General features: G+C 36.2%; 1 protein-coding gene across 1 annotated transcript; it reads left to right on the top strand.

The window, feature by feature from the left end:
* Window positions 1-601: 601 nt before the first annotated feature.
* LOC149089892 (F-box only protein 22-like) lies at window positions 602-11,939 on the top strand. Its single transcript, XM_089255475.1, has 3 exons — window positions 602-873; window positions 5,137-5,341; window positions 7,688-11,939. The coding sequence occupies exons 1-3, from the start codon at window positions 700-702 to the stop codon at window positions 8,467-8,469; spliced, it is 1,161 nt and encodes a 386-aa protein (XP_089111601.1). The 5' UTR covers window positions 602-699; the 3' UTR covers window positions 8,470-11,939.
* The last annotated feature ends 1,297 nt before the right edge of the window (window positions 11,940-13,236 follow it).

Genomic DNA, 13,236 nt, shown 5'->3' with positions numbered 1-13,236 from the left:
GGGTTTGAATTCACTCGACTACCACAGCAGCAGTCATTCAGTGGTGGTCGGTGATTGCCTAGATAACCGAGAAGAACGAAATAGTCAAAAACACGTAATTTATATGCACTGCTGATGTAAATATGGCGGGTCTTGACTCACTGTAGTTTCTCCTATAAGCTGTGCGCAAAACTACTTGAAATGTGCAGCTTAAAAGCACCCACCAATCTTAATGCAACTTTGGCTGTACGGCTTTGATCTATATAATTTAATAGTGTGAAAAATATTTCCGCGATGAATTTACTGCCATCTAGTTTTCAAGAACAAAACAAGATGTGAGATTTTTATTTCCTTATCTTATAAATATCGGATGGCAGCAGTTGCTCCATGATACATGATACGAAATGCAAGGAGGTTATAAATGAGGCACGAACAAAGCTGTATTAAAGATCTTAAGCCGCTTTGGGCACGAATGAGACATAATGATGCTCCCTCCTCACGTCCTCCATCATCACCATCGCGTCCGCCATCACAAAAATCTATTTCCATCACTATCCGCCCTCTATCAGGACTTTGATCTGCTAAATCGAGCAGATGAGTGAACCGTAACCGCGACTAATATACAAAATAAACAGAAAAGAAAACCACCCAGCAGAAGAACAGCAGGCATCCCGTTGAAGTTGCTTATTAAACACTTGATAATAAGCAATCAGTCGAAGCATGGATGTGGATAATGTCGGGACGATGGTGGGATCCTTACCGCCTATCGTATCGGCCGTGTTGAAGCATGTGCCAGCGAGACAATTGAACAGCTGCTCTCAAGTCAATCGCCTCTGGTATCGGACTGCGCAAACCATCAAGAAACACCGAAAATCCTTGAGTTGGTTTTTCTTCGTGAGTCTCTTTTCCTTAATCCCTGAAAGAAATAATAATTAGATGTTTTCCTTGAAACTAGATTAAACAAAAAAAACGCTCGATCAATTGGCGTGTAAATGGCTCGCGTGCATCAGGGGGGGGGGGGGGGGGTTCTCGAATTTCCAATAGCCTCGGCTTCCGCATCAGAATAACAGTAGAAGGGCCGTAACTGGGCAGGTGCACCCACACAGGGCCCACTTGGGAAGGCCCCCCCCCCTCCCCCAGAAGGGTCCTGAATTCAAATTCTTGCACAGGAATGGCTAGCTACGGCCATGAACAGCTGTATTAATACTCACAACCATACATCTATATCCGAAGATGATGCCACTCTCCGCTATTACTATGAAGGTTTCGACAGCTGGCTGATGCTGAGATAAATCCAGGAAAGAAAATTCAACTTGCCTTGTGACGGCGAATTGAACCAGCTCCCTCTTACTTGCTGGGAGAACCTCTCTAGATCACTAGACTGCAAAGCCAATGAATTCTCTCAAGGGCAGTTGAATTTTCTTTTGTGGATTTATCTTTTCGTATGTTGGCTGTTGAAACTTTCGTAGTAAAAGTGGGGAGGGACATCATCTTCGGGTAAGTCACTCTCTGGTGGCAATTGAGAGAAGGCGGTGAAAAGCAATAAAGCACCCTTCTTGGCACCGTTGGCGCAAAGAAGTGCTGAGTCTAATGTAACCCCTCGAAAGTGAAATAAAAAGGCCTTTTTCACCGCTCACCTTTTTTTTTTCCCATCCTCTACCGCACAGCAATAATCCTATAGAAATCTGAATAATCCTCAAGGCACACACACGTAAAATAATCCTTACGGTGCACGCACGTCAAATAATCCAGAATGCACTTAATAAATTGAAATAATCCATGCATAATTGAATGCGCATTAAACTCGTACTACAGAATTTAAAAAAAATGACAATAAAAAATTAAAATCACTAGAAAAATAAATTCGGAAGAGCTTGAAGTTACTAGGCCTTGGCCCAACGGAAGCTATTTAACACCACCAAGAATTAAAAAAATCGGTGCTGAAACGCAACTGTGAGCAGAATATCCTGCAACAACTCGTGATGGAAGTGAAATGACACGTAGTGCAACAATGCATTAGCGTAGAAAACATTTCGTCCATTCGCTAACATAGGTGCATGCGAATATGCAAATCAGTAGCTATACATGTAGGCTGAACCTTGTTTGGCCCTCCTGCAAATGGCTTTGCCCCTGGCCGAATGTCGGGCTCTGCTGCTTCGCTACTCTTGGACGTCGCTTTGCTTCTCCGGCCGTTAAAGGGGGCACTGCCCCCGTACTGAAATTATCAACTGTGTTTTCATCACAACCAGAAACATGACAATATTATTTCATTAAGCAGGATTAAAGCCCTATCAGACCAAGAAGACAGTATAATCCAGTTGAAGCAGGCAAGCACAGGCAAAATAAACAAACGTTTCCGAGGTGCCACAGTTGGTGACTTTCTGAAGGGGGTCGAAAATGCATCCCACCCAGTAGCAGCTTTCTTCTTCAAAGGCTGCTGGTTCTGGAAACTTTTTTCAGTTCCATGGAATTGTTTAGCTAAACTATCGGGGTGATGCTCAGGCAACGAGAAACAACGGCAATACCACTGAACAAAAGAATAAAAATTATCAAGAGGTCACATGAGCGCGCCGTTGAAATCCGAGGCAATCGATGAAAAACGAGACAAAATTTTTGTATGGAAAAAATGGATGAAAACGGAGGTATTACTGTATTTAAATTGAAGGAGTAGGTTTTTTGCATCGGGTGCTATGTGAATTGACCAGCGCAACACGTAGTAATATGTCTTTTCCCCTACAGAGCTACTACTTAACTACACATGCACCTTGTCCACATTCCTCTGCAAAATTGGTACATGTTAGAATGTGCATGTTTTAAATCTAACGTGAAGTTTGTTTCTGTGCACTTATGTTTAGTGCTACCATCAATTTTTCGAACTATGGGTGAAGTGCAATGATTAAATTATTGTGCCGTTGTAGGCCTGTTGCTGTCTGTGGCAGAACTTTTTAATGGGGGAAGATCAGCTCACATTCGCGCCTCAAAGTTGGGAACCACAGAAAACCAACTTCAGCTGACCACCCACTGTTTCCTACAAAGTGCAATATGCCTCACATCCGTGCTTTATGTTAGGTGGTGATTGGTTGACTGTTTCTGTAGGAGGGAAATGCGGCGTGCGTTTTGCTGATTTTCTCTTCAGTCTTGTTGGAGGTTGCAAGCAACACAACAGCTGATGTGCCATGCTGAAAAAACAAAAATGCATAGCATGATAAAATTACACGTTTCTACCAACGGGAAAGGTTCTATTCGGTCCATGTGATGCAGAAAAACCTGCTTCTAGGAAAACTGGACTTAAATAAATGAATGGTTATTTTTTCTGCAAGGGTTTGCGACTCTGATAACTGCCTAGTGGGCCCTCCAAGTCTGCCCTTGCCAAGGATACTTGGCACACCCTGAGACCTACCGAGCACATGATAATTCAGTTGACTCGCAAATCCGCATAGTGCAGGTGGGAGCAGGACTGGACTTCAGCCCAGACATCAAGAGTGGCCCCTGTGTTTGAGACCAACGTGACTCTGATATACTATTTCCGTTAAATTAATGGAAGATTATTTTTCTGCAAGGGATGCTGACTGTTAACCCATTCAATATTTTCTATGTAATATTATGTTAGAAGTTCTATGGTAAAAATACAAAACACCATTCTTTCGCTTGCCAAGTGTGTGTGCCAGGGCTGGACAAATCACAAAAAATCTTGTGAAGAAAGTAACCCTAGGAATTTTTTGTGTGAGTAGACAAACATTATTTTCACTCAAAGTCCTTTAGTTTCCACTCATCTTCGCCTGAGCGGTTGTATATTAGAATAAGTATATTAATAATGTAGAACGAGATAATTTGAAACTGACCAGTGTGTTATCAGATTAGAAATTTTACAAAGTATGATATGCAAATGCGTGAAGTTATTGGAAATATTGGGGGGGGGGGCAACGGGAAAATCCAATATTTTTTAGTTATTATTGAGATGGGGTAAATATTGAGCGAGCATGACTCGAATATAAGTTTATGCCTATGGTAATTAGACATCACATAGTTCGGTAGCAGTTTATTAGGCATTATATAGTTATCTGTCCATTGTGTTATACCCAATAGTTCTTTTTTGTGATAAGGTTTTGTGACTTTTGTGACTTGAGAAAATTGATCCTCAATTTAATAATTTTTATTGGATACCTGTGTGTGTGTGTTTCATTCCACGTCGCTGATTTATGCATCGTACTAGAACCTAGATGCTCAATTTAAGTGAAGGGAATTAAATACAGGGCATTGGAAATGTTTTAATTTGGCCGTGCTCAGCTTGAGCTTCATGTAAAAATTCTGATTTTTAAATCCAAAAATTCCAAAGTTTGGTGTGCTCGGACGCATGCCAAAAAGTACCGGGGCTGCTAGAGCACCTATGTATCTGATGCAACAGTTTTACTTACAAAGTTATTTAAACAATTCCTAATGTTGGAAGTTTCAAAATTTCTCGTTTAAAGAAAAAAAATGAAACTAACAAGGTTTGTTTTAAAACAAGAAACAAATGACAAGAAATACTTGTTCTTTGGTTGAAAATCGGTACCTACTGTAATGACAAATATTTACTCCCCAAGATGTCTCTTAATCTACATATACCACATCGTCTATTGTTATTGAATCGCGAAAACCTGTTTGTGCAAGTAATCCTGTACTTTTGGTCATATAAAAAAATCTCACGAGAATGATCTATTTTCCTCCCCCCCCTTTTTGCTCCAAAACCTCAATTTTCCACTTTTGGTGCAAGTAACATTTCATTGAAAGGGGGGGGGGCAAGAAAAAGAAAAACATTGAATAGGTTAACTGCCTGGGGGGGGGGCATAGGCGGATACAGTATTTTCCAAAAAGTTTGTATTATTAGCATAGAGAAGGGAGGGATGGAGGTGGAAATCCTGATTCGGTTTCCTCCCTAAAGATGTGCCCTATACCATCCTACAGTCCTAGAGCTGCCCCAAACTTGTCTAAGATGAACACTTTATGGGCTGAAACCTGACCTGAACGGCATCAAAAGATAGTGCTGTTGATTATTAGTGCTTAGATGTGTATCTTTATGAAACAGAAACCTATTTAAAACAGGAAAATAATGTTGATCCTTTGACCTTATTCATGCAGGTTTCAAAGCATATATCATTATTTTCTTTGCAAATTCAGGTGAAAGAAAATGGAAATTGCGAAGCTCTCTTCCTCGAGTATATAGCGAATATGAGCAGTGAGCCGAAATTTGTCTTGATGTTTTGTACCAAGTCGATGGTGCTTCAGTCTGAGAGATTTTTTTCGTGGAGGTCCTTAAAAAGGAAGCAAAATGACACACAATCAGCAACTTATAACTTGTGTCGACCATCATTCAAGAACCCTGGTAAATATCACCCATTATAATTCACTTTTTTTGAAACATAGATAATCACAAGACATGAAAAGTTTTTAGCCTAATATTTATACCTTTTTATGCGTAAAAAAAAATGGTTGTGCTGGAATATAAAAAAAAAAGGGAAATCATCGACGTTTCAAATGAACAACTTCTGCTTCAAATTTCTGACTTTGCATCTGTGGTGTATAAGTATCTTTATGGAAAAAGTATCTTATGGTTTGAGCTAAAACCTAAAAAAACAAACAAACAAGGATTAGGCGGGGATTACACTATAAAGGTTTGATAAAAGATATTTTATAAACTTTTAAAAATTCAACCTATAAGAGCATCGGTTGCATTCGAGCAAAAGCAACCATGATCTTATTGGTTGAATTTTTCAATTTTTTTCAAAGAGCTTTTACAAAACTTATACAGTGTAATCCCAGCTTAAGTCACATCAGAATGTTCAGTTTCGGGCTGAAGTGGTTTGATGTCTGTTTCATTAGGACCATTTTTGAAATATTTTTCTTTCAATTTTTTTCTTTTATTTACAATTGCGATGACATTACCCCAGGCTTGACAAATCCTGTGCCAGATCGCCAAGGCAACCCAGAAATTGGTATTGGTGCCTAAAATTTTCTATATGTAGTTAATAAATTGCAATCTAAAGACACAAAATTTTTAGAATTTATATCTATATATCTATTGTTATATGTACTTATTTTAAATACTTTTATGTTTTCAATTAATTTACATTTATTAATTTGAGAATTCAGGTTTAGGAGGGAACCTATGAACCAAAAAAAAACAAACTTGCATGATGTCACGATGACTGCTTAGAACTGTAGTGACCTTTACTCAGCCCAGATTAAAGATAGCTATCGCTAGCTGATTCACTTCCAACTTTGGGTGAACACCTTAATATCGAATGCTGTGCGAATAGTATGATATTTCACTCGAACAAGGCTAGCATAGTCATAGCTGCACCTTACGAATTGGGAACACTAATTTTTATCTACACATCCACTTGAATAATTAATTAAAGGAACAAACTGTGAACAGAAAGAGATTAAATAAACAAATTTTCTGTTATTAACTGGCTCCCGAAGGAGCTACCTTTGCCATGACTACGTTTCACATGCTCACAAGTCCACGAGAGTTAGACAAAAAAAGGATGCTGCAGTTGTCAAATTGAGGGAGAAAAAAAGAGACTTCGTGCTGATTGGATAGAAAAGAGTACATATATCTGTATAGAAAAGTACACTGCCTAAAACGTGCTAAGGTTTGAAGTACAAGTCATACTGAGGAACACAGAGAAAGGCACCATAAGATGGCATTTATTATTGTTATACACGTCAGAAACAGTATTTTGAACATTACAGAAAATATTCTATTAATAGTGTACAAAGACGACATATATGCCATGATGAAGAAAATTAAAAGAGGAGAAAGAGAAAGCACATCATGACTTCTTACATGCGGGCTAGGTAGAAAAACCCATGCCGAAAATCTCGATTTTATATGCTAGAATACCATAACACATTAGAATAATAAAAAAAATTCAATTTTTCATTATGTCAATACTGAAGGCGGCCAACATGTCCTGGGAAAGTAAAAAAGAAACATTTTTCATCCATTTTTGTTGGAGAAAAAAATTGTTCTGGTGTTTAGATTGTTTTGGCATTTGTCAAGCCATAGTATTGGCAGTGTATTAAAAAATTTGTTTTGAACATTTGCTTTCTCGACAGCTTGGCAAGGTCAACAACAAAGTGTACCTGACACTAGTAATTCATGCCATTCACCAGAGCTTGACAAATTGAAAAGTTTTTGAGGCACCACCCAAGTTTTTAGCAGTGAAGCGTGGCATTTTGTTCAAGAAAAACGGTTCTAAATAATTTTTTGTTTTACTTTTCCCATGTTATAAGACTTAGCCTAATGAAATAAAAGAAATTTGTAACACCCTTAGACTCTGATTTAGAGATTTACTCTCCCATTTAGGAACAACGGTTTAAAAATTTTAGGTGCAAGCACCGATTTTCTAGTTGCCATGGCAACCTGGTGCCTGGGTTTTGTCCAGCCCTGCCATTCACCATCTCAAAAAGATATTTATTAGCAATCTCTGATTAGTGGAATTTTGGTGATTTTCCACCCTTTTAAAATTTCGGCCTTTGCCATGAGTTGTGGAACAAATTATTGATGAACAACAAGGAACTCCTGTAGATTAATTGGCATGTTTATTGAAGTTGCTATTGTGATTTCGCTCAAAGGGACATTTAACATTCCTGTAACAATGTCTAGAAACGGGTTTATTGTATTTTTATGAGTTTCAGAATTTCTTGTTTTCTGTCTTTTCAGTGATTGGACACATGATCCATAGTTTTCCATTTGATTGTGATGTTGGATTTTGCACCTCCAGTGGCGTGACTGGCACTTTCACTGACAATTCTCAAACTCTGGAATTTGAAAAAAGCCCAGCCTTGGGAATCATTTGTTTCCCTAAAATACCTGGTGTAGACATATACAGATTTCAGATGAGTGGAATTGAGTATTCCACTAACTTCGATGTGGATCAGCATACCGGCATTCCCCCAGATAAGCCTGTGAAATGCCTCCTTGTTTTCGTACATGACAGAATATACAGTCATCGTGGTATCTGCTCGAATACTATCATTCACCATTTCGTGCAGAAGCAGAGGCTGCAGATTGCCATCGGGGGAGCTTATGTCAACCATATGTACTTTCCGAAACACAAACCGAGACGTCGCAACCAGAGCTATGCTGTGGCATTCACCGGGGAAAATGTGGAGGCTGCATCGATTGTCATCGGTCCCCAGATAGAGACCAGGGAAAAAATTGAGAAAGAGCTTCAAGTATTCAGTAAGATGGATCTAATGAAAAACAGGTGCATAGCCTTCATGTTCACATGTGTTGCTCGTGGGACATCACTGTTTGGGGTGAGGAACATGGAAAGTAGCGTGTTTCGTCAGCTGTATCCAAGTGTTCCGCTTTTTGGCGTCTTTGGGAATGGTGAGATTGGCATCGATTACTGGCCCGGTCGTGTAAACAAACAGAAAGATCAAACTTCGTGGTATCACAGTTACTGCACAGTATTTGTCATGTTGTCCATCAAAGAGTGAATCTCTAAAACTACTACTTTTTTGTTGTTGTTGTTATAACAATGAATTCGGCTGAAATAATTTGGGAGAGGATTAAATTTCGCATGAGATTGTTGCTGAAAAAACCAGGAAATGAGCATTGAAGTGTTTTTGAATGCATCCTTTATTTACAATGTGTGAAAAAATTTTCTATAGTTCCATCTCAAATGAGTAAAATTTATTTTATGTGAATGAATTAGGAATGCATTTAAGGAGTGCTTATTTTCAAAAACGACTATTTCCACTATCACTAAACTTACATAAAAGTAAAAAACTTTTTTTTCTCAGAATGGACTGCTTTACAAAAGTAGAAAAAATAGCTCAACAGGTATCATAAGTGAGTGGTATAAGATTATAAGAATATTATGTTTCTTGATCAACATTAGGGAGTTCTTTACATTAAAATTTCTGAAATGTACCGTTTTGAAAGAAAATTACCAGAAAAGTGTTATCTTTTGATCAGAATTAGAGCTGGTTTAAGTCTGAAAAATTGTAAACCCATCACCCATTGATTTGAAAAGGTTTCACATAGCCAAGTTATTTGTAACTAAATACTCTAAAAACCCTAACACTCTCTTGCAAGTAAAATAAGAAACAATAATTCTGCATTGAAACCTCCCATAATGGATACTCCCATTAGCAGATACCTCCACCAACAAACACTTTTTAAATTACGTCAACAGGACTCAATATATTTTACTATCCATTAATGAACACTCCTCATTAGCGGACAAAATTTTCTGTCCCATGGGTGCCCATTATTGAGAAGTTTTACTGTAGAATGTGACGAAGTGCTTCTGAAAAATTTTCGGATTCGAAAAAATCCCATTTACACTAACAGAACAACCACTGCTTTGTAATGTTCCTTTTTAAATGAAAAAGTTAGATATGTTCCTTTTGATAGAAATGACCCACTTTGTGCATTATAATGTTTCTATTTGAATAAACCCCGTTTGGATAATCAAGCTCATCCCTGAGATTTATATACCATTAGAAAGTGCATTTCAAACAAATGGAAATGCTCCCTTTTGAAAATAAGCTCATTTATGGTTATACCATGTAGTAAAATTCTCGAATGAAATTTTCGAAATGATAAAACATTGACATGGTATAGTTAACTAATATCAATCAATAGTTGACCAATATGTAAAAAAATTATTTTACTATGTTTTTTCATCAGAATTCTGTTCAAGTTTTTTTTCTAGTCACTGTACGACTGACAATGGCACAAAAATAAAAAATTAGAGTTTAGTAGCTCTTGTTAGTTCGTTCATTGAAAATTCCAAAAAACATGTGCCAAATACGTTTTTTCGGAAAGAGTGGATGAATCAAAACTGTCAAGGCTGATTTCATTTGTGATTTCATAATTTTTTCCTTGCTAAAGCTTTTTTTTTATGGTCTGTATAGTATATGTAAAACATTTTATCGCTCATTGAATATGGGTAATACTTCAAAAAGAACCGGGAAACTAAAGATAATGTTTCTGAAAAAAAATCTTTGTGAATCTCTAGGTCTACATTATCCTAGTTTGTGTAAAAAAAGAGATTAATTATAGGTTTTTATTTCTGCAACAACTTATGGAACTAAATTGAGATGTGAAATGTGTCAAAAAAAAAATCTTGTGTGGCTGATTGGAATGAGAAAAATAGAGAGGAACATGTGCATGAATGCACTTGCTGTACAATGTATATCTCTCTTTTATTTTCTCTTCATTCTTTTCTTCCTTATCTTTGAAATTGACTTCTTTTATAATTTAATGATTTTATTTTTGTTGGGCTGTTGCCACTAAACTTTTTAATAGAATTTATTAATTTTTTTCTTTTTTTCATATCTGTACTTGCATAAAATTCTGGATGGTTCAAGAGTCCTGACCTGTTTTGGAAAAAAATTTAAAAAAGCAGTTGAAAATGAAGACAAACAGCATTTGAGAGAGAAGTTTTTTACTTCCATTGCTTGTAACACCCCATGATACAAATAGCATGGTAAGGAAAGCTATATAGACTTTTGACATCTTCTGTGTCACTAAAGGTGCATGTATAGAAATTTTTTAGTAAGTATAAAGAAAACAACCTTTTGAAATCTCTTTAAAATTCTTTAAGCGGTTTGTCTCCATCTTTAAGAGTTTTTTTTCCCCAAGTATTTTTTCAACACATGCCAAAATTTCTGGCACCCTGAACATTTCATGAATACAGCCAGATCTCATTAACACAACGAGGAACTTCACACAGAAATTAATCACCATGCGGTTCTAAATAAATAAAATGAGGCCACATTCATGGTGGTACAGAACTTTGACAACTGAACCCAACCTCAACATATCACTAAAGCGTGATTTCTGTCGTACTGGTTGGATATGGATTCTATTTACTAAAAATATTACCATGTAGAAAATACAAATATACATGCTCAAAAAATTGTTAAAATATGACACATTTGCTACATTATATCAGTATGTGAAATCCTAATTGAAAAAAATTCATTCTACCTAATTAAATTCAAAATATCCTTCATTTTGACAAGATAAATCCCATGTTTCCCAGTTGAGCAGTATTTCATATTATAGGATTTCAACAAAACTAGACATCCTAATATTGAATTAGATGATTCCATATGTTCAACACATTTTTAATAATGTCCATAGTGGGAAATTATTCAAATCAAATTTAATTCAAACTCACTTTATTCTTATCAGTTTGTTTTCCAATGCACATATCTATCTCATTCTCATTTGCATGATAAAGCCGAGTTATGCTTCTCTGACATTATCCATCAAACAAAACATCACATGCCATTGTTTCATATTTGGATGAAGTCTGGCTGTGGAAGAGATCTCGGCAACAGAATAAGTTCGGTGATAAATTTCTAGCACTTTTTCATTCATTCATGTTTGATATTTGGGAAGGCTTTTAAATTTTGAAATAAGTTTCATTTTAAACATTGAAATAAGTAGTAATTGTAACCTGTAAAAAAATAATTTCGTCTTGCTTGCTTTCGTCTATTCTGTAACATTCCCGATGAAAAGAGGAATAGTATTTTTGAAAACATGTTTTGGTTTTCCCATTGATGAATGAAATGTACAGCTAAGCAAATTAGAGCGGAAAAGTTTTTTTAGTGACATTTCAAAAATTTTTCTCAAAAGAGAATGAATGGGTTGTAGTTTCCTTATATTATACAGACTGTATATATTTTTGGATTTGAATTGTCGTGGATTATTAAAATTGAGTGCTTTTTCCTTTCCCTGCTATGCATTCCTTGTAATAAACAATTTCATCATTGTTTTTTTTTCTGTGATAAATATAAAATTAATATTCATATATAAGCTCTGAATGAGCTTGCAATTATTTGCATATTTACCTCGTGTTCTTCACTGGACGTTTCCATTGTATGTATATTTTGTTTTATTCATGTTAAAAAGTGTATGCTGGAAATAAAAATTTGCTGGTGTATTCTTGAACTTACTGCATAATATTTTTTTTTCTTGTACTTATTTCTTCTAACCAATAATATTATTTGGTGGAATTAACATACAGTAATTTACATAATTTCATGCATAACCTTCCTTTTTTTATAATTTATGGGATTAATAAGATGATTTTGACCATAATAATTTTGATGATTTTAAGATGATTTGACCCACTCTTTTTTTAATGTATGTGAATGGCGCTCTGATATAATTGTCTACATATAATTCTTGATATTCAAATTTAATTTCCACATTTTGTAGCAGTGTTGCGATTTTCAACACGATACTTACATAATGTGAAAATTTAGGCAGTTGCCCATTTTTATTTCAAAATATAAAAAACAGATGCCAGCACCTTTGCAACACAAAATACTCAGTACTCTGATAACAAACTGTAGGTCGGATGCAGACTAAAGCGGATACAGATTTCTCGAACGGGGGGATTTTCCAACTCCACCCTCCCGCCTATGCTAATTATTCAATTTTTTCGGGGAACATGGATGGCCCTCCACCCTTCTTGTATCTGCCTGTGAGTACGGCAAGGGCTAAACAGATTGCCTCCAGCATGAGCTAATTCGTAAGAAATTCCCCAGAGGAATTTTCGAGAGGTCGACGGACTCCTTGGGGGTTCTTGAAGAGGTTTGATGAAAGCGAGTAGACCAAAAGTTACAAGACTTTAAAAATTGAATAAATTGTCGTTGAGTATGTAGTTTGCATCGAAATACGTGTCAAGAATTCGGTTTGCTATTTCGAATACGTGTCAAGAATTCGGATTTTACTATTTCGAAAAACGTGTCGAGAATTCGAATTTTACTACAGTCAAACTTGGTTAATTCAAAGTCCAAAGTCACTAGGAAAACAATTCGAATTATCAAATTGATCTATCCTGGATAAGTAAAATGGCTACAAATTGCAACTTAATCATCAACATTAACGTAGGATAATAATGAACAATTATTAAACTTTTGTCATCAGTTACGAAATTTTTTTCCAAATTTTAATAATTTATAATAATTGATCTTAGCTGCTAAATTATTCAATTGTTCTGGAATCACATCACTGTAGGATTTCTTGACCATCTTCGAAGCCTGATTTACGAAACTATTTCCCAAAAATTTTGCTTATCATTCTCATGCTCTATCCAGGAAATATACTTTCATTAAGGTATTACGATCTGAACTTTCCGACGCTTTTCATACTCTTTAACGACGAAAAAAAGATTCAGATTAAGTAATACACATTCTCGATGACTCCAGATCAACAATGTTAAAACGGGCGTGAAATTG

This window comes from Pholcus phalangioides, unplaced genomic scaffold, assembly GCF_987345545.1.
Source record: "Pholcus phalangioides strain wild (caught in Gottingen) unplaced genomic scaffold, Ppha-v1.0 ptg000001l_1, whole genome shotgun sequence".
In the NCBI taxonomy this organism is placed as follows: domain Eukaryota; kingdom Metazoa; phylum Arthropoda; class Arachnida; order Araneae; family Pholcidae; genus Pholcus; species Pholcus phalangioides.
Note: the sequence above shows the minus strand (reverse complement) of the source record. Positions and strands in the feature narration are given on the sequence as shown.